A 23,708-nucleotide genomic window follows, 5' to 3' on the forward strand; every position below is an offset into this window, starting at 1 on the left:
GGCAAACGGCAGCGTGTTTCTTCTACTCATTATGTCTCCTCTTTTACAGGTCAGTAATGTGTACAGAATCACAAAAAAACTGATAGATAAACACTGTGAAGTTGATCGTGTGTTATTTCGTGCTGTGTTATAATGTGTAATGTATTTCACTGTAAGTACTGGAGCTACTTCAGGTCTGCCACACTGAGCTAACAGCTAAAAGCTAGGAACGTGGGTAATGGCGGACGCTTTTGTTCTTTATCACATGCTCCCACAGTCTCATAAGGCTCCAATCCAGTCATGCTAACAGTTCCTGTCCACTTAATTCTTCTGTTTTAAACCTTTATGTGTAGCACGTTTGTAAAATTTGTTAAGCCAGTCTGAGGTCCTTAATAAGATTGCCATTCGAATACTGTCAGGAGCTAACTTACCTAGAACATACAAAGCCAGAAAGCTAATGTGGGCATTGTCAGCAAATATTAGAAGTACAATATCAGGAAAGGGATGTAATATTTCCTTTATAATAAGTCATTTAACATGATATGCATTCTTTTCTATTTTTGTTCATGTGAAAAGTATATTTTTCTTAATTCTAACCTTATTTGTATTTGCCCTTAAATGTCAGTATTATTGATGTACAGTGAACAGTGTTGATGAGAAAACAGAATTGTGGCTGAAGTAAGTGACAAAAGAAACAGAGATGCTTATTTTATATGAATAAATTCTGGCAAGACTGACTAGGCGAATGGCAGCATGTTTCTTCTACTCATTATTTCTCCTGTTTTACAGGAGTGTAATCTGTCTTAATGTCCTCTGTAACGGGGGCCTGTTACAGATTTCTGGGGGCTCGTCAGGGATCAGCAGTAGTTGAAGAAAGCCTTATCCTGGTCCAGTGATCTTTGGACCTAAATGAACAAGTGCTGCTGCAGCGACAGGATTTCCCAGTGAAGGCCTCGAGCGGTGAACAGAGCCGGATGGAGGGGAGCCGAGCCTAAAGAGGGTGAGACTTTTAGGTATGTGTTCCAAGTTTTATATCTGCTCCATACTCTAAGATATTCACATCCAGTTTTTTCTAGTGGGTAAAGCAAAGTCCTGACTACATACATGCCTATTCTGAATACTCGCAGGCGTTATGTTGTTAATCTACATCAGTTTTTGTGTGTTAACCTCCATGTGGACAGGCTGTACTTGAGCTCTTTTTCACTTTTGGGGTATATAACAATATCTATCAATTTAAGTATCTTGGCAATAAAATATTTTTTCCAAGAATCCATTTCATATAGAGGAGACCTTAGAGATGAAGAAATTGTATTGTATGTCAAAATTTTGGGGGCATTGTCACTAGCCTATTTCCTACAGTCCCATTTGGGAGAAAAGTGCAGCACAGAGCTCTTCCAAGAGATTAAGATTAAGATTAAGATAGTGTTTATTTGTCACATGCACAGTTATACACAGTACAATGCACAGTGAAATGTATTTTGTACCTGCAACCATATATACACACACATATAAATAAGAAGAATAAAAATTAAAAAAAAAATTTAAAAAAAGTAATTCACACTATACACTATACTCTATATACTATACACTATACACACTTTTTAAATTATAATATTTACACTGTGCAATAATGGTCCAGTTAGGGCTCAGAGTTGAGCAGACGGATGGCTTGTGGGTAAAAACTCTTCTTCAGCCTTTCAGTCTTAGTCCTCAGGCAGCGGTAACGCCGGCCTGATGGGAGCAGGGAGAAGAGAGAGTGTCCGGGGTGGCTGGGCTGTTTTAGGATCTTCATGGCCCTCAGCCTGCACTGCTTGGTGTAAATGTCCTGCAGGTTGGGGAGGGTGGTTCTGATGGTCCGTTCAGCTGAACGAACCACCCTTTTTAGGGCCATGAAGTCCTGCTTGGTGCAGTTTCCCATCCAGGTGGTGATGCTCCCACGCATGATGCTCTCGATGGTGCAGGTGTAAAAGTTCCTGAGCACCTTGAGTGGGAGCTTGAAGTCTCTCAGCCGCCTGAGGAGGTAGAGACGCTGTCTGGCCTTCTTCACAGTGATGTTTATGTGATGAGTCCAGGACAGGTCCTGTGAGATGGTCACTCCCAGGTATTTGAAAGTGTCCACTCTTTCCACCTCAGCACCACTGATGACAAGTGGATGGTAGTCCCTCTGCTGCTTCCTGCTGAAGTCCACGATCAGTTCCTTTGTTTTGCTGACGTTGAGCAGGAGGTGGTTCTCCTGGCACCAGTTCTCCAGGCGGGAGACCTCTCTCCTGTAGGCTGTCTCCTCATTGTGAGAGATTAGTCCCACAACAGCAGTGTCGTCAGCAAACTTGATGATGACGTTGGACTCTGACGTGGCCTCGCAGTCATGGGTGTACAGTGAGTACAGCAGAGGGCTGAGCACACAGCCTTGGGGGGATCCAGTGTTGAGGGTGAGGGAGGATGAGGTGAGGTGACCCACTCGTACCACCTGTGGTCTGCTGGTCAGGAAGCTGTGAACCCACCTGCACAGGGATGGGCCCAGGCCCAGGTCCAGCAGCTTAGAGACCAGCCTGGAGGGAACTATGGTGTTGAATGCTGAGCTGTAATCTACAAACAGCACTCTCACATAGTTCCCCTTACCAGTGTCTATGTGTGAAAGGGTCTTGTGGAGGAGGAAGGATATGGCGTCATCTGTGGATCTGTCTGGCCGGTATGCAAACTGTAGTGGGTCGAGGGTGGTGGGCAGTGAGGAGGTGATGAATGTCTTGATGAGTCTCTCAAAACACTTCATCACCACAGAGGTGAGTGCTATGGGCCTGAAGTCATTGGGGCTGCTGGGGTGTGGTTTCTTTGGGACAGGGACTATGATGGACTTTTTAAAGCAGGTGGGAATCACACACAGTTTCAGTGAGAGGTTGAATATCAGTGTAAACACAGGTGCCAGCTGGTCAGCGCAGGTCTTAAGGACACGTCCACTAATACCGTCTGGTCCAGCCGCTTTCCTGGTGTTTACACGTCTAAACGCCCTCCTCACGTCGCGCTCCGTCACAGTGAGTGTCTCCGCCCCTCCGGCCGGGAGCGCAGCGGGCTGTCGGCTTCCCGACTCAAAGCGCGCAAAGAAGATGTTGAGTTCATCAGCCAGAGAAGCGTCGGCACTCACCGGGTGTGTGTGTGGTGCTTTGTAGTCCGTGATGGTGCGTAGTCCCTGCCACAGTCCCCTGGAGTCAGACTGTTGTAGTTGCTGTTCCAGTCTGCGGCTTTGTGTGCTAAGCAGCATGAGAATGAATCTCCACAGCAATTCCTGTACTGTATGATCGGACTGAAACAAAGAATAATGTTCACCTCAAAACAGACAAATTTGGTTATCAAGTATAATGCCTCTACACTCCAGGGTGTGTTCCTGAATACAGTCTACCAAGGCATGGGGAAGAGACATGAGGATTTCAGACGGGACCTTAAACCGCTCCTTGCAGACCCCACTGTTCTTGATGAAGCCCTGTTACAACAGGTCATCCAGACCACGATGGAGGAAAGCGAGAGGAAATGCAGACTTGGGCGCAGCACCAATCGGAAGTTCACTCAAGGGCACAGCATGCTTACAAAGCCAGGAGAGACGACTGGCATTGTGGGAGAGACCAAAGTTAAAGGTAAGATAACACAATTCAGAGACTAAGTGCTCAGGTTGAGTCTTTAACAGAGGGCAATGGAGACACTGCCACCTAGAGAGAAATGAAATAAAAGGAGTCATCCAGTTGAAAGACAGGAATGGGGACAAAACTGAAAGCAGTGACAGTGAAAACTGCTGATTGTGTAGTACACTACTGGCTAAGAGTATCACTTCCAACTCAGCATCAAACACAGAAGCTGAAACCAACTTGTAGGCCCTAGAGGGGGTCCAGGGGGCACCTGAGCAACACAGACACATATTACCATCAGGAGATGGGGCACAAGAGCAACCCAGACACAAAGGGTACGCTGGGTGTTATACCTCCCCCCGTCGAACACTTTGTATGCTCTGGAAAATATCGATATTTGTTAAGTGTCCCTTACCAAAGTCGCACTAAATCATTTTGACAGATTTCTGAGCGCAGTGTACCACATAAAATTGGTTCACGGTCAGTAAGCACAACAAGAATTCATACATAAGGCGTACCGGATTATAAGGTGCACTGCTGATTTTTGAGAAAATTTAAGGATTTTAAGTGCGCCTTATAGTCCAAAAAATACGGTACTCATTATTTCTCCTGTTTTCAGGAGTGTAATCTGTCTTCACGCCCTCTGTAACGGGGCCTGTCCCAGCTACAGAGTTCTCTTTTCTTCACACTGCTGATCAGGTGGTTGATGAAGGACCTCCAGCTGTTTCCCAGTAAAGGTTTTAAGCTGGTTACAGGAACAAGAGCTCCTTTCACTCCACTTGATCCCACCATCTCAGTAACAGCTCCTCCTCTTTGCGCTTGCTGTTGTGTGCAGACAGACTGCACGTAAAAGAGCTGCTGCTGTGTTTTTGTTGAAAAAATGGGAGCTGCATGAGCTTAGTGCTGTAATGCTTTTTAATTCACAAGCATCCTCCAAATTACGTTTCTACTGCAGGTCTATTTTTAGTCGCTAATCAGGGATTAAAGATAAAAAAAACATTTTGAAGGAGTCCCTCGACACTGAAGGGGATAGAGAGGGAGGCTTCTGGCACAGAACGATTGCTAGTGCTAATGGCAGCCCCCGTTAGCAAACTGTGGTTATAGATCTGTTCTGGTGGCAACAGCTGAGGTAAAGAAAAAATAACAGCTGACATTCTCTGCACAACACACGCCCGCACACCCAAACATGCACACTCACAGCACAGAGTAGTGGGGGCATGGAAAAACTTGTCAGCGATGATCCACTCCTGTTAAAGGGTTGTTTTTTTTTCCAAATGACGGAAATCAGTTGCAGCGACAGAGAACTAATGTGGATGAAATGCTCCGCTTACACGGAGACACCTGAGCTGCAGAGTTAAAACAAAACATTGAAGCAACAAATTTGTGTCGAGAATTTTTAATAATCGAGTTGAGTTACTCCGAGAATAGTTGCAGCTCTAAAATTTGCATTAAATTTTCAGTTTGTGTATCAAAATATATGAAGGTTGGTATTTACCTTTCATGCTGGGATTTTTTTGTTGTTTGTTTTGTTGCTGAAGCCTGAAATTTTCCTTAGATCTTCGTTCTCTCTCTTACTTCTCCTCATGTTCATGCCGGTTGTCATTTTGATTTCTGTAGCCCGCAAAATCAAGCACACACACGACCATAGTGAGATCAAACGTGCACATTGTGAATGAAACTGCCCGTGCTCTGTGGTAGATTGAAATGATACAGGCGCCAGCGGCGATAATAGCAGTGACCTAGCTGGGGTGGAGTCTCTGAGGTGCGCTCCTGGGAGAGGGCAGAGGAGCACAATCTTTGTTGGATTTGAATCAGTACGTTTTTCATCCAATAAAAGCAAGGATGTTAACAAATAAATTGGACAATATCCTGGCAATTTAGTGATATTTCCACAGCTGTGGTCTTGACTGGTCTTGAGACAAAATCCCGAGTCCGCAATGTCCGAGTCCATCAAAAAGCGGTCTTGATACTAAGACTGATCTCGAGTACTACAACACTACCTTAGGTACAGACTTGTAGCTCAGGTAATGGAAACTCTAGGTCCTCTTGCCACATTTGGAAATCAAGAACCTTGGAGTGCCTTTTTTTTTTTTTGCTTTTTTGGCCACAGCAGCTTTTATGGGCAGTAGAGAGAGACAGGAAATCGGGGAAAGATACAGGGGAAGACACGCGGGCAAGTTGGCGACAGGCCGGGACTCGAACACGCGCCACCTGTACCGCAATGCAGCATATGTATGTCGTTGCCGGCTTCACCGCTAAACCACCCAGGCGCCCCCCTTGGAGTGCCTTTTGATGCAGTTTTCACTCTGGATGCTCACATTGAATCTCTCGTTCACATTATTGACAAATTGAGTTCCACTGTGCCACGCCCTGAACTGGAAAATGTCATTTGTGCATTTATTTGCTCATGTCTGGGTTATTGTAATTTATTGTCCTCTTGTCTTAACAAAACCTCCCTGGAATTTCTGCAGGCTCTTCAGAATGCTGCTGCGAGGCTTCTAAGTCTCCTGAGCTTTTAAACGACAGTCGGTTGCTGCTTCAGTTCCACTGGATCCTCATTAACTTCAGAGTCCACTTTAAGATTCTGGTGTTGACTTTTAGAGCTCTGCATGGACAAGCACAGCCTACATCTGAGAACTTTTACATCCATAGGCTCCCACTAGGTCCCTGAGGTCACGTAATCAGGGCGAATGCTGACCATGCCGAATACCAGGCTGAAGGAGACAGAGCATCTCAACAGTGGCCCCCAGACTCTGTAACTCTGACCCTCTGAGCTTGAGATCAGTGGTGTTCAAAAGGCAGCAACATTTTTAAACTTGCTTTTGAATAGATTTTTTTAAGTTTTAGGATTTTTGTTGTGAAGCACTTTGATATTCATCTTGAAAGGAGCTATATAAAAATTAATTTACTTATTATATTATTTAAAGCAGGGCTGCAATGATTCATCGACGTAATCAATGACGTCGACTACAAAAATTTGTAGACGTGGAATTTCATCGTCTAAGCGTCCTACTTTTAAACCCATCCATCTATTTTTGCTCCGCTTATCGTGTGATTTTGTAATTGCAATACACTACAGGAAGATATGGGGGCACAGCCCCCAGGAGAGCAGGTCGACACCCACGCCAGAACATCCAGCCTGGCCCAGGAACCCCAAGGCACCCACACCCCGGGGAGGCGGGTGACGCAGGAGTGACCATCGAGAAGCAGCCGGGAGGCAAGGCACAAGAAGGCCCAGATTCAGGTCCAGCCATGCACACACGTACGCACACACACCCACCCACATATGCTCATGCGCACACACACCCACCCACATATGTGCACACATATACACACACACACACACACACACACACACACATCCCTACCTACACACATTCACCCACCCAAATACACCCATGAGGACTGTGACAAATGCACAAAAATACACATTCATCCACATCTATCCACCCTCTGAGGCCAGGGCAAGCAGGCACCCCACCCGGGCCAACAGTGACCCCAGGACGCTGCACGCCTGGCACCCGAAGCACCACCCGACTCCCACCCCGGGCGAGGTGCAGGAAACCTGGGTGTGGGATGGCCCACCCCACCTCCCACCCAAATTATAAATGTTGAAGTGTATGGCTTCATGTTTGTGAATGCATGAAGTGTATAGGATGCAGTTAAAATTGAGGGGACAGCTGTGCCTTAAGCATCCAACTGTTGGCCGTCGGTGCTCAACCACACCACCCCCTCAAAGCCCTTATTGTCTAAAGTGCCATTAAAATTGGGGGGCTGACAGTAGACAGGGCCAGAGTGGGGCCACCTCAGCAGCCCCCTCTCATCATCCCCATGCCTGCCCCCCAAGGTCCTATGTGTATCAGAGTGTATTGTCACGTGGCCTCTCCACACGACATGAAGTTTGTATATATGTGTAGATCTGCGTGCGTGCGTGCGTGCGTGCGTGCGTGCGTGTGTGTGTGTGTGTGCAGGGGCGGGCTTATGACCAGGAAACCTGGAGTAAGAGAGCCAGCTGTCCGCTGGCTCAGTAGGCACCCCGATTGCCCACACCCCAGCACAGGGCAGGCGCAGGTGGACCCGGGGCCCTGGCGACAGCCCCATGGAGCACCGCAGCACCCGAGACCAGCACCACAGCCCCCGCCACAGAGGGCAGCATGCTCCACTCCAGATACTCATTCACTCAACGAGAGACACAAACAAGAGACAAGACAAACTGGCCTGAATTGGGAAAATGGTGCCCCGTCCACCCCAGCCACTCCACAACGGCCACCCCCACCCCCCCACGATGCAGGCACCCCAGAGCCCCAGAAGCGCAGACCGAACATCCCGACGCGGGCCGGGCCAACCCACCCCACCTGGTGGCTGGGTACGTTTTGCGTCGTAGATACCGGTTTCATTTATTTGCACATTATATTTTCATTTAAAAATAAAAATTGCATTTACTTTAATATGCATTTTTTATTTGATATTTATTATGATGGTCACATTAATGTTAAAAATACATTTGATTAGTTTCAAACTCGTATTTTTATGGGTCATTATTTAATTGTTTAATTGTGAGAAGAGAACAAGGTGATGTTAACAGGTGGGCAGGCCTGAACAGGTCGACTAATTGATAACAAAAATGACAGATTATTCGACTACCAAAATAATCTTTAGTTGCAGCCCTAATTTAAAGTATTCACTCTGTTCATGATGACTTGTTTTTGTTAGGAATATTTCCTCATTTGAGATTCATTTGGTCTACCGTTTACTCCCTAGAAAAAGGCTTAAAAACTTGGACCACAAATATAATACAGAAATATTGTGTTTGGGGTGGGACATCATGACACAGCACAGCAGATTGTGTGATAGTACCATTTTATCACAATCAGGAAACTGACTCAGATACTCAAACAGTCCAGTCTCGAAGCAGAGGGAGCTCAGCCAGACTGATCTGAAATCTAATGCACACTAAGCTGTGTTTGAGCTTGTCCAAACTGTGTCATAAATTTCTCCCTATTCCTACTATCATAGTTCATGGATATCATATTATGTTGTGATGTTTCTTAGTCTCATAGGGACAGAAGTATCATCTACAAAAGACAGACCAAAAAAGTGTCAGTAAGCCTGCCTGGAACTGTAAACAAATGCTGAGCAAAAAACCTGGAAGAAAAAAATACTGAAAAAAAATACTGAAAATGCATGTATATGGATTTGTTCTAAATTATAGTAGTGATATAATAAAGTGGTAATGTAACATAGATTGCTTGAGGCTGCATGAAACTCTGGTGGGAGGTGATCAAAAAACAAAGGATACTCAAACAACCCTGAATGATTAAAAAAAATGATAATAATAACACTTTAAATAACTTCAGAGAATTGTTGTTGAATGTCATACTAAGAAGGCTGATCCTTATCTAAAAGCACAGTTTGGTTTCATCTGAACAACAGGAACAGCAAAAAAACAAGAACACAAAAATGTAAGAAAGCAAGGGACACAACAAATCTCAAGTTGTCTCAGATTTCTGTGCAATTTTCACCAACTTGAAAAAAGGATGACATCTACCAGAGTTTAAGATAACTGGATTCCACTCGGAATTACTTCACAATGAAAATCCTCTTGTTTTTCCTTAGTTTTATTTTGATTTTACAAGGAATAACCATACAGTCACCTTGGTAGTGCAGTAATTAGGTGAAAAACCAGCTGCCTCTCTAGTATTTTAGGTGTCTCGCTTGTACAGACTTCCAGAGCCACACAATCCTCTGGTGTATTCTGCTCTTGTTCTGTTTTATGCTTCTGTAACAATCTGTTTGAATGGCACGGGTGCGAGTCACGTGACATTGATTCAGTTTTCCCTGTCTGCTATTATTTATTTATTTTTATTTTATTATTATTTTTATTTTTTCTTTATTCACCTATTACCCTTTTCCCTGAAAACAAAAGTTAAAAATCAGGTTTGACTTGACAACAAAAAAGTGACAATTAGTCATTAGAGTAAAAAAAAAGAAGAAGCCCTGCGACAGGTTGGCAACATATACAGGGTACACCCTGCCTTTCATCCTATGACAGGTGGGATAGGCTCCATGCTGGATAATGAAGATAATGAAGACGGTCTAGTTGTGTTACTATTACCATATCATTTGAGAACATATCATACAAAAGCAAAGGGTGTCTGATATGGCACCTTATCAGAGAGAATGTAACTCTACATGCACAAGGATCCAGCATCCTTTAACTGGTCTGCTGAGTTTGTGGTTGTGTTCATTCTTTTGAAGAAGAACATGGACAGACACTGGTCTACTGTTTGTGCATTGATTGTAACATTTTGTGCATTAGTGCACTTTTTTCTCTGAGACCTGATGACATTGTAAGAGGTGAGTCTGGTGAACTGACCTCATATTCTGTCTGCTTACTGATACTTTCATGCATGTTTGTTTGTTTCATTAAACAGCCAACTTAGCAACCACACAGCATCATAACTGTTATCTCATTTACCACAGCTGATCAGTATCCTTTTCTGCTTTAAATCTCATGTTACTTGTACACTAACAGTGTGAAACATACAAGATAATATACATATAATCAAATGTAACTCACAAATGTGACCTCATATTTGTGTGGGTCACAAAGCTGCTCCATCCACCGCTGTTTGTTTCACACAGAGAAAAATCTGCAGTACGGAAGTTAAAATATGCTGATGAATTGTTAAAATGAAAAATTATTTCTTATCCAATTACTTGATTAATTGATTGAGTAATTGGTAGAATACTTGATTACTAAAATAATTGATAGTTGCAGCCCTATTTGTATTCGGAAAGCCATAGTCAAACATTAGTTTTCAGCACCAGTGGAGTTATGAAAGGCCTTCAAGAATAAAAAACTACAGTTCGCAGCAAGATGATGTCACTTCCTGTTGTTGCATTAAAAACGTGATACTTTATGCTCACAACATGGTGGCTGATATTCGAAAGTAGGAAATGTTTTTAGCAGCTGATCTGGATTATGTTTTTGTTGTGTATGTTTTTTATGTGATTTCTGCAAACCCATTAGTGGAAGGAAACGGCACTCTGGGACACATTAAATGCATGATATAATTGTGACTCTTCTGGATTATATGCAAAAATTATCACTCTATTGATCTAATGAGTCCTGCAGAGTCCTGCATTGGTCCTACGTACTTAACCAATTTTTTTATTTAATTTCCCAAAGATTTAAAATATACCTCAGAGTTTACTGTTTAAACTGTTCACTTCATCTGTGTGAACATGTCATCACAAGTACCAGGTAACCACTAAAAACACTGTGGAAGTGTTATGGGCTTGTTGCTAACAGTTTAAGGCAATAGTTGTTATCACAGAATATATTTTCTTTTGTCTAAGTAGGAAAATCACAGTTGTTAGCCGTAACAATAAGACTCCGTTGTGTCAGGAGTCCCGGTAAGTCACGATGGTGTGGTTCCAAGTGCTTTCCAACAACCTATTTTTATCCCTGTTAGCCATTAAAAATGTGAATGTTAAGAATACTTTTAAAAATCAGTGGAAATGAAATGAAATGCATCACAATATGAGAGTGAAAGTGCTCTATTTTTCTGTGTGATCTCTCAGCTCCTAGATGGTTAAATCAGATTAAAAGTCATCCCTGTTCACCTTTTTCCAGTCGGGAAACATCAGTTTCTGCAGGAGTGTTTTCACACAGGGTGGGAGATATATATCCTCACTGACCGTCTCTATCAGCCACTGAATGTATAAACTAGTCTTTAAAAAAGATTGAACTCATTGTTCTCTCAAAGCCAACTTTTTTTTTTTTAATTTAAACCTTTATTTTACCAGGTAAAATGTTTGAGAACCATTTCTCATTTACAAACATGACCTGGCCGAGAGGCCCCAATAGAATCAGGTCCAATCCTCTTTGAACCTACCCTGACATGCCCCTCGAGAAATGTAACTACACGTTCACAAAAACTGATTACTGCCATAGTCATATGCCCCATCACTCAATTAACAAGCAGAAGTGGCATTTAGCGGTTAGCATTAGCTTACTAATTAGTATTAGCTTTAGCGCTGGGCTGAAAAATGTTTCTTGCTAGAATCCTGTATTTACCATGGCCACCAATGATGGCAGATAAGTAAGTTGTTTCTCTGCCATTAGTACATTGAGCTAGTGGTGGGCAGATCGATCCAAATATCAATCATATCAATACCAATGTTGGTATTGGTATTGATCAATACCAGTGTAATAAGATCAATACTTTAGCTTCAGTTTCTCTCCTGTATGCAGTGCTGCGGTTTCATCAAAGATGTGAGGTGACTATCTGTGTGCCGCTCCTGTCACAGCACAGAGCAGGCACACTTTGCTCCTCCTATCCCTGCAGTGTTTTGTTATACTGTCATGTGACACATAATATATTTTACTTGGGGAAAAAAGCAAATTCCTTTTTTGTACAGCTTGTTATTTAAGAAAGAATGAAGGGATATTTTTTATTACATTTTTGTATTATACTTTCTGAACACTCTACCTGAAAAAAAATTTTGCATTTGTTCTTGAGTGATGATTTTGTACACTTCATTTATGAAAAAAAATAATAATCCAGACATCAATGTATGGGGAAAATTGTTTTGTTAATGTTCTGTTGTTTCAGAACAATATCTTTTATTTTGATAAAGTATTTTCTACTTATAAACTTTGTCCAATTCTATCCTGAGTTTTAACTAATTAATGATCCAAAGAAAAAATCTCACGGTGGCGTAGTGGTCAGCACGGTGGCGTAGTGGTTAGCACTGCTGCCTCACAGTTAGAATACCATCTAGAAGGCCTGGGTTCGATTCCACCTTGGCCCAGGCCTCTCCCTCTCTCTGTGTGGAGTTTGCATGTTCTCCCCGTGCTTGCGTGGGTTTCCTCCCACATTCCAAAGACATGCACTTACTGGGGTTAGGTTAATTGGCTAATCTAAATTGCCCATAGGTGTGAATGAGAGCATGAATGTGAGTGTGAAAGGTTGTCTGTCCCTCTGTGTTGGCCCTGCAACAGGCTGGCGACCTGCTCAGGGTGTACCCTGCCTCTCGCCCTATGACAGCTGGGATAGGCTCCAGCCCCCCCGCGACCCTTAACAGGATGTGCGGAAGCGAATGGATGGATGGATGGAGAAAAAATCTCAAACCAGTTCAACTTCATGAAAATTCTTCATAATTATTAAAACTTATTGGTATCAGTATCAGTGATACTGGCCCTGTATTTACTTGGCATCAGAGCGATACCAAATCTTGCAATATTGCACACCACTACATTGAGCAGCACATACTTGAGGAATGATTGATAGTGCTAAGACCCTCCTCCTGGCTCTGATTGGTTGTTTTTGACTGGGAGCAGTTCAGGGAGGAGGTGAGGAGCTCGATTTTTTCACAGATTATCTGTCTCATACTGTCGTGACATGGTGACAGTTTTAACAAATATGTAAAAAACAGATTTTTTATAAAAAAATGACATACTGCAGCTTTAATCAGTATAAGAGAGAAACCTGTGGCTTTATTTCTTAATGCCAATGATTGTTTGCCATTTTTTCAGTTTTACACATTTAACTATGTAGTTTTGAAAGAGCACCCATTTTTACAAAGAGTGTTGTTGATTTAAAACCAACATAACTATGTACTGTTTATGAAAGGGAGAGAACAGTTAAAGCCATTGTGATGAACTATGAATAATTCTTTCACATTCTGTGATAAATGATGGAAGTCACCCAGGAGTATTAAATAAAGATGGTTATATTTATCTGAGCTGTGAGTGTTTAATATATAGGTGTTTTTATGGGAATGTGGATCTTTCAGATCAATATGAGAATTGATTTTGATCATGTTTCACATTTTATTATGTCATGTTGCGTCAGGTACTGGTCTTGGTCTTGGTCTTGTCTCGGTCTTTGTCATGTCCTGGGCCATTGGCCCAGCGTTTTGTGTTAGTTTATTTTCCTGAGTGTGTCCTCCCAGTAGGTTGATGTCTTGTGTTTCCTAGTGTTGTGATATGTCTGCGTCTCTGTCCTGAGTCTGTGCCTGTTCCCCGTGTTTAGTCAGTATGTTCCTTGGGTTGTCACTTCCTGTTTATTTTGACAGTCTGGTTTTCCTGTGCTTTGTGTTCAGCTTTGCTTCCCCTGTGTAATTAGTTTCATTTGCCTCACCTGTTGTTCCCTGCTGTTTCCTCTTGCCCTGATTACCCAGTGTGTATTTTAGCCCTCAGTTTCCATGTGTTCCTTGTCGCGTCGTTGATGTTGTGTGCCCGTGTGTTCCCTGTGTTTGCCCGTCGTCTCCCTTCGTCTCCCTTCCAAGATTTTTGTATTTGTTTTTCCCCTGCTTCAATAAATCCCTTTTAAGTTACGCTGACTTCTGGAGTCCTTCGTGTCAGCCATTCCTCACCTGTTTCCTCCCCGGCCATGACAGAACGACGCGACCAGACTATGGACCCCGCGGATACCAGGAGCCCCTCCGAGCAAGAGGAAGTGATTTTGGAGCTCATAGATCTCTCCAGGAACATCATTCATGCCACTGATGAACCCCGTCAGATTATTCAGGCAATTTTCTGCTGCAGACTTTTTTCTTCCTCCACTTGGCTCCTCACCCATCCTGACACTGCCTCACTTGCCCATTCCATAATCATGCTCCGGAAAAACTTACAAGCTAAACTGTATAATATTGGTCGCCCTGTCCAGGGCAAGGACACAACCTTTTTCCTCCAAGCCATCACTAATTCACCTCTCCTGCAGCCGGTCATCTCACCTCCGTCGTCTCCTCCGCACCACTGCAGCTCAGCACCACAGGCGCTGCCTCGCTTTCCGGATCCGCCGTCATCCCTTCAACTCACCTCTCCCACCTCGTCATTTTCATCCTTTCACCCACAGCCCACCGCCTCCCCAGACCTCTCTTGGCTGCCAGATGATGTGGAGATTATTGATTCACCTCTGCTGGTGGACATCCTGGATGCTGAGAATCGTGCTTCCCACTCCAACAGAACGCGAAGGAAGCAGCGCTCCCGGCGTCGCCGTGCTCCTCCCCAGCCACTCTCGCCTCAGTCAGCTGTAGCGCCTGCTCAGTCGCAGTCTTCCCAGTCAGCTGTAGCTCCAGCTCCCCCTCAGTCGCAGTGTTCCAAGTCAGCTGTAGCTCCAGCTCCCCCTCAGTCGCAGTGTTCCAAGTCAGCTGTAGCTCCAGCTCCCCCTCAGTCGCAGTGTTCCAAGTCAGCTGTAGCTCCAGCTTCCCCTCAGTCGCAGTGTTCCAAGTCAGCTGTAGCTCCAGCTCCCCCTCAGTCGCAGTGTTCCAGGTCAGCTGTAGCTCCAGCTCCCCCTCAGTCGCAGTGTTCCATGTCAGCTGTAGCTCCAGCTCCTCCTCAGTCGCAGTCCCAGACCCCTCAGTTAGCTCCAGCTCCCTCTGTTCACCCTGCTCCAGCTCCCTTAGCTCCAGCTTCCCCTGCACCTGTACCTGTTCGGCGGGTGGGGGCAGCCACGGACGGGCTGACCTCTGCACTCGCGCCTGTTCGGCGGGTGGGGGCAGCCACTGACGGGCTGACCTCGGCACTCGCACCTGTTCCGCGGGTGGGGGCAGCCACGGACGGGCTGACCTCGGCACTCGCACCTGTTCCGCGGGTGGGGGCAGCCACGGACGGGCTGACCTCGGCACTCGCACCTGTTCCGCGGGTGGGGGCAGCCACGGACGGGCTGACCTCGGCACTCGCACCTGTTCCGCGGGTGGGGGCAGCCACGGACGGGCTGACCTCGGCACTCGCACCTGTTCCGCGGGTGGGGGCAGCCAGGTCCAAGCCTTCGCATCGGTTTTCTGTGTTAGCTGCAGCAGCAGGGTCTCAGTCAGCTCTAGCTCCAGTCGCTCTCCCTCGCCTTCAGTCAGCTCCAGTAACTCTTCCTCGGTCCCCAGTGTCAGCTGTTTCAGTGCCCTCTCAGTCAGTTCCCTCAGCCCCTGTCTTAGTTCCTTCGGTTTTGGTCCCAGTTCCCTCAGCTCCTGCTCCTTCTGTAGCTCCAGTAGTGTCAGCTCCCTCTCAGGCCCCAGTGTCAGCTAGCTCTCGGTCTGTTTCCACGCAGCCAGATCTCCCTAGCTCTCGGTCTGTTTCCACGCAGCCAGATCTCCCTAGCTCTCGGTCTGTTTCCACGCAGCCAGATCTCCCTAGCTCTCGGTCTGTTTCCACGCAGCCAGATCTCCCTAGCTCTCGGTCTGTTTCCACGCAGCCAGATCTCCCTAGCTCTCGGTCTGTTTCCACGCAGCCAGATCTCCCCCGCTCTCGGTCTGTTTCCACGCAGCCAGATCTCCCCCGCTCTCGGTCTGTTTCCACGCAGCCAGATCTCCCCCGCTCTCGGTCTGTTTCCACGCAGCCAGATCTCCCTAGCTCTCGGTCTGTTTCCACGCAGCCAGATCTCCCCCGCTCTCGGTCTGTTTCCACGCAGCCAGATCTCCCTAGCTCTCGGTCTGCTTCCACGCAGCCAGATCTCCCTAGCTCTCGGTCTGCTTCCACGCAGCCAGATCTCCCTAGCTCTCGGTCTGTTTCCACGCAGCCAGATCTCCCTAGCTCTCGGTCTGTTTCCACGCAGCCAGATCTCCCTAGCTCACAGCCCGCTCTCTCTGGCTCCCGGCCTGCTTCCACGCAGCCAGTCGTCTCCCGGCCTGCTTCCACGCAGCCAGTCGTCGCCCGGCCTGCTTCCACGCAGCCAGTCGTCTCCCGGCCTGCTTCCACGCAGCCAGTCGTCTCCCGGCCTGCTTCCACGCAGCCAGTCGTCTCCCGGCCTGCTTCCACGCAGCCAGTCGTCTCCCGGCCTGCTTCCACGCAGCCAGTCGTCTCCCGGCCTGCTTCCACGCAGCCAGTCGTCTCCCGGCCTGCTTCCACGCAGTCCCCTGCACCTCGGCTATTCCCCGAGCAGCCCCTGCTGCTCAATAAAGCAGCAGTGTGCCCTGTTCCGCGGTCCCAGCCTACGCATCCGGTGCCTCACTATGTAGGCCCCATTCAGCCCATGGGCTCAGCTCACTCCGAGCCGATGGGGGTCTCCGCTCAGTCCGAGCGCTCCGCGCCAGAGGGTCCCGCTCAGTCCGAGCGCTCCGCGCCAGGGGGTCCCGCTCAGTCCGAGCGCTCCGCGCCAGGGGGTCCCGCTCAGTCCGAGCGCTCCGAGCCAGGGGGTCCCGCTCAGTCCGAGCGCTCCGCGCCAGAGGGTCCCGCTCAGTCCGAGCCGATGGGGGTCTCCGCTCAGTCCGAGCCAGGGGGTCCCGCTCAGTCCGAGCACTCCGCGCCAGAGGGTCCCGCTCAGTCCGAGCCGATGGGGGTCTCCGCTCAGTCCGAGCGCTCCGCGCCAGAGGGTCCCGCTCAGTCCGAGCGCTCCGCGCACGAGGGTCCCGCTCAGTCCGAGCCGATGGGGGTCTCCGCTCAGTCCGAGCGCTCCGAGCCAGGGGGTCCCGCTCAGTCCGAGCCGATGGGGGTCTCTGCTCAGTCCGAGCGCTCCACGTCACCCGAGGGTTCCCCACCAGAGCCCGGGGTTGCCCTTCTCCGCCGCCGCATGCCCCGCGGTCGGCCTCCAGTGTCTGCTCCCCGTCGCCGCTTGCCCCGCGGTCGGCCTCCAGTGACCCCTCCTCGTCGCCGCCGCCGCTGGGAGCGCGGTCGGCCTCCAGTGACCCCTCCTCGTCGCCGCCGCATGCTGCGCGGTCGGCCTCCAGTGTCTTCTCCTCGTCTCCGCCGCCGCCGCTGGAAGCACGGTCAGCCTCCGGTGCCTGCTCCCCGTCGCCGCCGCCGCTGGGAGCGCGGTCGGCCTCCGGTGCCTGCTCCCCGTCGCCGCCGCCGCCGCTGGGAGCGCGGTCGGCCTCCAGTGACTCCTCCTCGTCGTCGCCGCCGCCGCTGGGAGCGCGGTCGGCCTCCAGTGACTCCTCCTCGTCGTCGCCGCCGCCGCTGGGAGCGCGGTCGGCCTCCAGTGATTCCTTCTCGTCCTCGTCGCCGCCGCCGCTGGGAGCGCGGTCGGCCTCCCTCGTTGGGACTTTGCTTTGTGGCCCCTTGGCCTCTGCGGCCTCCTGAACTGTGTGTTTTTTGTTTTGGATTTCCCACTGACTCCCCTGAACTGTGGACTGTTTTTTCCCTTGCTGTTTTTGTTTTGTCATAGCTCCTGGACTGTTCCTTGTTTCGACCCCCTGTTTTGGACATTGGAGCTCTCCGGCCTTGTGCCGTCGCTTTTGTTTCATCCGGTTGTTTTTTTTTGTTTTCTCATCCCCGTGTTTTTGCTCTGGTTTTTGGACTGTATTCAGCTTGTGCCATTGCTTTTCTTTGTTCGGTTCCTTTTGCTTATTGTTTTTTGCCCTCGTGCTCTACCCTTGCTCCAGTGCTTCCTTGTGTTTTTGGGTTTGTTCCTGGTTTTGTTTGCTCCCTGTCTTTTTTTGTTTCGGGCCCTCCTTCCTGGTCCCCCGCCTCCCGCCCTGGTCTGGTTTTGTTTCTTGTTTTGGCCGTCGGGAGCCGGCCTTTGAGGGGGGGGTACTGTCATGTCCTGGGCCATTGGCCCAGCGTTTTGTGTTAGTTTATTTTCCTGAGTGTGTCCTCCCAGTAGGTTGATGTCTTGTGTTTCCTAGTGTTGTGATATGTCTGCGTCTCTGTCCTGAGTCTGTGCCTGTTCCCCGTGTTTAGTCAGTATGTTCCTTGGGTTGTCACTTCCTGTTTATTTTGACAGTCTGGTTTTCCTGTGCTTTGTGTTCAGCTTTGCTTCCCCTGTGTAATTAGTTTCATTTGCCTCACCTGTTGTTCCCTGCTGTTTCCTCTTGCCCTGATTACCCAGTGTGTATTTTAGCCCTCAGTTTCCATGTGTTCCTTGTCGCGTCGTTGATGTTGTGTGCCCGTGTGTTCCCTGTGTTTGCCCGTCGTCTCCCTTCGTCTCCCTTCCAAGATTTTTGTATTTGTTTTTCCCCTGCTTCAATAAATCCCTTTTAAGTTACGCTGACTTCTGGAGTCCTTCGTGTCAGCCATTCCTCACCTGTTTCCTCCCCGGCCATGACAGTCTTGCCCTCCCTCGGTCTTGGTCTCGACTCGGTCTCAGGTTAGGTGGTCTTAACTACAGCACTGACCTAAGATAAGTCATAATGTAAAAAGGAAAGTCATAATCAGCTCATGTAGGCCTGCTGTGCCAGCCAGCTTCCCTTGATACCACCTCCAGAAACCACTGTACCACTCCTCCCCTGCAGCCGAGCCACAAACCACACCCAGTCACCACGTACCCCGAATTACCCAAATTAGGCAGCCCCCCACCTATGGATGACCTTGAATTTGTATAGTTGCAAAGCTTGGTACCAACGTGTGATCAGGTATTGACATCTTTCATGGTCATGGCCATGATCATAGGAATAGGGTGAATGAGCATCCCACGAGGTAATGGCAGAGAGTCGACTGGCCACCAGACCACCAAACACTCTTTTTCCACAGTGCTATACAGTAGCACTTTGACAGCTTTTGGCTAATGCACATCGCCGACCGGTTGACCCCTCTTACCTGCTGGGACATAACAGCCCCCATCCCTCCGCCCGAGGCATCAGTCTGCAGAATAAAAGAGAAGGAAAACTTAGGAGTGTGGAGGAGGGACTTGCCCAGAGAACCTGTTTCCCTCGATCAATTGCCACCTGGCACTTGTCTGTCCACTAGACCAGAGCCGAGGCACCCTTCTGGGTACTAACGGAACAAATCATCACCGGGCCGGGGGCGGGGCAAATGACCAGGCCCTTTATACCCAAATAATAAAGCTCATAACGTCACAACGAACAAAATATGTGTCCAGTTTTTGTAACTTGGCTTTTCCTTGCTCTCTTTTTTCCTTTTCTTTTTGCTTTGCTGCTCCACTTTTATGCTTACATGAAGTTAGCTTAGTCCGTAAAAATGCTCCACTTAGTTTGCAATCTGTTGCCAAGTGACTGATGATGATGTTGGTGGATGGTTGGTGATGAGTTTTACCCACAATACACTTGGAGAAAATATCAGCTATCCACTTGAAAATTTGCATGTCATAAAGTTAAATGTAAAAGTGAAAATAAAGCCAGTCATGCAGCACAACATTTTGTTCAATATTTTACACCTACTACATCACTAAAGTCAGTCGGTCTTGTAAAGTTTTTGGCAACCATGACTCAGTCCTGACTGTGGCAACCTTTAAAACCCCCATGTAAAACATGAATGATGGCTGATGTACAGTAGGCTATTCCTTTGGTCAAACACTGTGCCCACCTGGGTACAATCAGGAGAAGGGCCCACCTTCTCCAGCTCTTCTTGTAAATGATAGAGACCTGGCTACCTGAAATCTTATCCCCTCTCCCATCCGGGCTCCTTCTAGGCTCGGGCCGGGGGCGTGCCGCCCTCCAACATACCCCTGAAGCTCCACCCCTGCTTCTGGGTGAGGTTGGTTAAGGGGCTGCTCTTCTCTGCAAAGTTTAGAACAAACCTGCAGTAGTAATCAACCATGGACAGTATCCATCTGAGGATGCACCTGTCCACCTCCCAAGTAGTACCCCAGATACTGTACTTCCCTCTGTGTAACTATACACTTCTTTGGGTTGGCTGTGAACCCTGCCTGTTTCAGAGACTCCAGCACTGTGGCTACCAAACAAGAAAGGTTCATGAATTGCTACAACCCATATGGAGTGGAGAACACGTCTTTTCCTTAGACACTTGAGACAAGGGAATCTGTCAGTAGCCGTTGGTCAAATAATGTGTTGGTAAGAAGCTAGCAGTACCCAACTGGTCTAGGAGTTTGTCGACATACAGTAGGGCATGGGATGTGCATCAAAATGTGACACCTCATTCACCTTGCATTTGTCAACACAGAACCGTATAGACCCATCTTTCTTCAACACAAGAACTCTAGGGCTATCGTGCACTCTGTTGCACTTTTATCACCCCCCATCTCCAACATAGCAGCCAATTCCCACTGAACTATTTGTCTCTTGCATTCAGGTAATCTATAATCTATAGGGCCATGAATGCATTGCCACTCCTGGGTGAGTTTCAAAGTGGTGCTGTATGAGAATAGTAGGGGAGAGAACATATCTGCAAAACACTGTTGCAAAGCAAAGCATCTCACCTGATCCAGCCCTATCTATAAGGGTGTGTTTCTGTTTCCATGTTTAGTTACTTCCTGTTTTACTTTACCAGCCCCTTGTATTTTGTATTTGTTTTCAGTGTTGCTTCCTTTTTTTATTCTGAACCACAGGAACAGCAACAAACAAGTTAAAAACACAAGAAAGTAACAATTAGCTATTAGAGTAAAAGAAAAAAATGTTTGATTTCAAAGACCTTTTATAAATCTTGGGTACCAACAAAGCACAGCAGTGTGAAAACAAAGTCAACTCTGGGATAAAGTGGTGTTAATCTTCTTTATGACCATATGGTTGATGTCATGCTGGATAACGAAGATAATAAGATTGTCTATTTGTGTTACTAATATGTAAACACAAGATACATATAGTGATTTGAGCAACCATGAACATAACAAACAAAGTGTGTCTTTAGAATAAAGTGGTGTTAATCTTCTTTATGACTGTGTGGTTGATGTCATGCTGGATAATGAAGGAAATTAAAAAACATCTAGTTGTATTACTAGAAAGTAAACATAAGATACATATCATGATTTGAGCAACCAAGAACATAAAAACAAAGTGTGTCTGATATGACACCTTATCAGAGAGAATATAACTCCACATGCAGAAGGATCCAGCATCCTTTAACTGGCCTGCTCAGTCTGTGGTTGCGCTCATTTTTTTGATGCAGAAGGGGAACATGGACAGACACTGGTCTACTGTTTGCGCATTGATTGTAGCATTTTGTGCGTTAGTGCACGTTGGCACGGTTTCTTCTGCAGAAAGAACTGCTCACACTTTAAGAGGTGAGTTCTTTTCAACTCAGATGTCTTGACCTTTTATTCTAACCGCTTACTGATTCTTTCTGAAATGAACATGTTTGTTTGTTGTTGTTACACAGCCAGTGTGGCAATGATACAGCATCATAACTCCTATCTCGTTTACCACAGCTGATCCATATCCTTGCCTGTTTTAATGCCTCTTTCTCTGTGATGCTTCCTAAACCAGTTTCCTGCCCATGGCAACCTAATCTTGCGCTAACACGTAAGAGGTGTGAGGACTGTCCTAGAGACCACATATGCTGTGTCTGTGATGGTGAAGATGTCTGTGTCCCTCCTGTTTTCAGTATGTACCACAGTATTTAATTTCTTCTTAAAAGGCTGTGTGGTAAATCTCAGTGAATAAAGGTATTCTGAAGGTTTCTTCCAGCCAAAAGTCAAATGTACACCTTTGGTCAGAGCTCTTTGTCTATAATGATTTGTTTCCTTTTAGAAAAGCCAGGAGTGTGTCCTCGCAGACGCTTGGTCTTCGGACATTGCATGAAATCCTGTTCTTATGATGGTGACTGCCCCAATAATAATAAGTGTTGCTCCACCGGATGTGGGCGTGACTGCATGGCTCCAGTCATAGGTGAGAGATGAACAAAGTGACAATGATATACTGGATATCTGTTGTGTCACATCATATACAACAGCTAGAAGAAATAAACTGAGGGAATTGCAAAAAGGTTGCGACTAACTCTATGCATTTGTGCAGACTTAAATGACTAATTCTGAGGTGGCTGTGGTTCAGGAGGTAGAGCAGATGATCTGCTGATTGGCTGCTCCAGCCAAAGTATCCTGAAGATACTGAAATCTAGTTGTTCCAATGTGTTTATTGAAGTGTGATTGTGTGTATGAATGTTAGATAGAAATCACTTAGATATACAAAGTGCTCCTACTGTGTGAATGTGTATGAATGTGTATGAATGGATGAAGAAACATGCAGCATAAAGTGCTTTGAGTGCTCATGTAGAGTAGGAAACTGCTATATATGAACCAGTCCATTAACTAACAAACAAAAATAATAATTTTATGTACATTTACTTTGGAATGCATAAAACTTGAGAGGGTAGATGACAGTGCAGGGTGGACAACTGCTTAGATTTTGATTATTTTGCTGCAGCTAAAGATTTAATAAATGAATAGGACATTTTGCAGAGAGACGACTGCTGCAAAAGAAAATACTGTGATACAGGATGACACGGTCAGTGCATGCAACCAAATGAGAGCATTAAGTCCTGAGCTATAAAAAATGAAAAGCGGCACTAAAGTAAAGCGAGGTCACATTACAAAAGCTATTGGTCATTATATTTTTCAGCTGTCTAGTTTTATTACTAACATGTAAACACAAGATACATACAACTACTTGAGCAACAAAGAGCATTTTTAAAAAAAAATAAAGTTGGTCTGATATGACATCTATTGAGAGATTGTAACACCACAGGCACAAAGACCCAGCATCTTTTAACTGGACTCCTCAGCCTGTGGTTGTGGAATGTTATTCAATATATGTGCACAAGGGAGTACTTTTTTTTTTTTTTTTTTTTTTAGAAAGATGTGAACATGGACAAACACTGGCTGACATTAGCACACTTTGACAGTTTGTTTAGCAAGAGCTTGTTGCAAATTAACAGGCAACTTTCTTCTGATTCAAATGCATTTGATTTAATCTGCCTGCTTACTGATTATTTCAGAAAGATGCATGTTTGTTTGTTTCATTAAGCAACCACACAGCATCATAACTTTTTTACCACAGCTGATCTGTATCCTTTTCTACCTCTTTCTCTGTGATTCTTCCAAAACCAGAACACTGCCCGTGGCGCCTTAATCTTTCTCTGTCGCATAAGGGGTGCAAGGACTGTCCTAGAGACCACATATGCTGTGTCTATAATGGTGAAGATATCTGCATCCCTCCCGTTCCCAGTATGTCACCATATTTAATTTCTTCTTAAGAATTATCTGTAATAAAATCTACTCAATGAATAAAGTTACAAGTAGTATGAAAACAAAGTTTCTTCCATTAAAAAAAAAAAAAAAATCACATTTACTACACTCTCAGGTCAGAGGTCTTTGTCTAAATGATTTCTCTTTTCTTTCAGCAAAGCCAGGATTTTGTCCTCAAAGGCGCATGTGCTTTGGACATTGCTCTGAATCATGTTCTTATGACAGTGACTGTCCCGATAATGAAAAGTGCTGCTCCAATGGATGCGGACATGTGTGCATGGCTCCAGCTGTTGATTGA

The 23,708-nt window shown here is 46.3% G+C and overlaps 1 protein-coding gene across 1 annotated transcript; it reads left to right on the forward strand.

The window, feature by feature from the left end:
• Nucleotides 1–724: 724 nt before the first annotated feature.
• Nucleotides 725–23,708, forward strand: LOC115783599 (whey acidic protein-like). Its single transcript, XM_030734503.1, has 6 exons — nucleotides 725–992; nucleotides 3,350–3,605; nucleotides 21,654–21,770; nucleotides 21,918–22,055; nucleotides 23,273–23,389; nucleotides 23,566–23,708. Exons 2-6 carry the CDS (start codon nucleotides 3,380–3,382, stop codon nucleotides 23,706–23,708), a joined length of 741 nt encoding a protein of 246 aa, XP_030590363.1. The 5' UTR covers nucleotides 725–992; nucleotides 3,350–3,379.

The sequence above is a fragment of the Archocentrus centrarchus genome, chromosome 7 (genome assembly GCF_007364275.1).
Source record: "Archocentrus centrarchus isolate MPI-CPG fArcCen1 chromosome 7, fArcCen1, whole genome shotgun sequence".
Lineage (NCBI taxonomy): Eukaryota > Metazoa > Chordata > Actinopteri > Cichliformes > Cichlidae > Archocentrus > Archocentrus centrarchus.

Coding starts and splice junctions, on each gene's coding strand:
- LOC115783599 (XM_030734503.1), top strand. CDS start 3,380: ATGGGGAAGAGACATGAGGATTTCAGACGGGACCTTAAACCGCTCCTT. Junction 21,771..21,917: donor CTGTGTCCCTCCTGTTTTCA/GTATGTACCACA, acceptor GTTTCCTTTTAG/AAAAGCCAGGAGTGTGTCCT. Junction 22,056..23,272: donor CTGCATGGCTCCAGTCATAG/GTGAGAGATGAA, acceptor TTCCAAAACCAG/AACACTGCCCGTGGCGCCTT.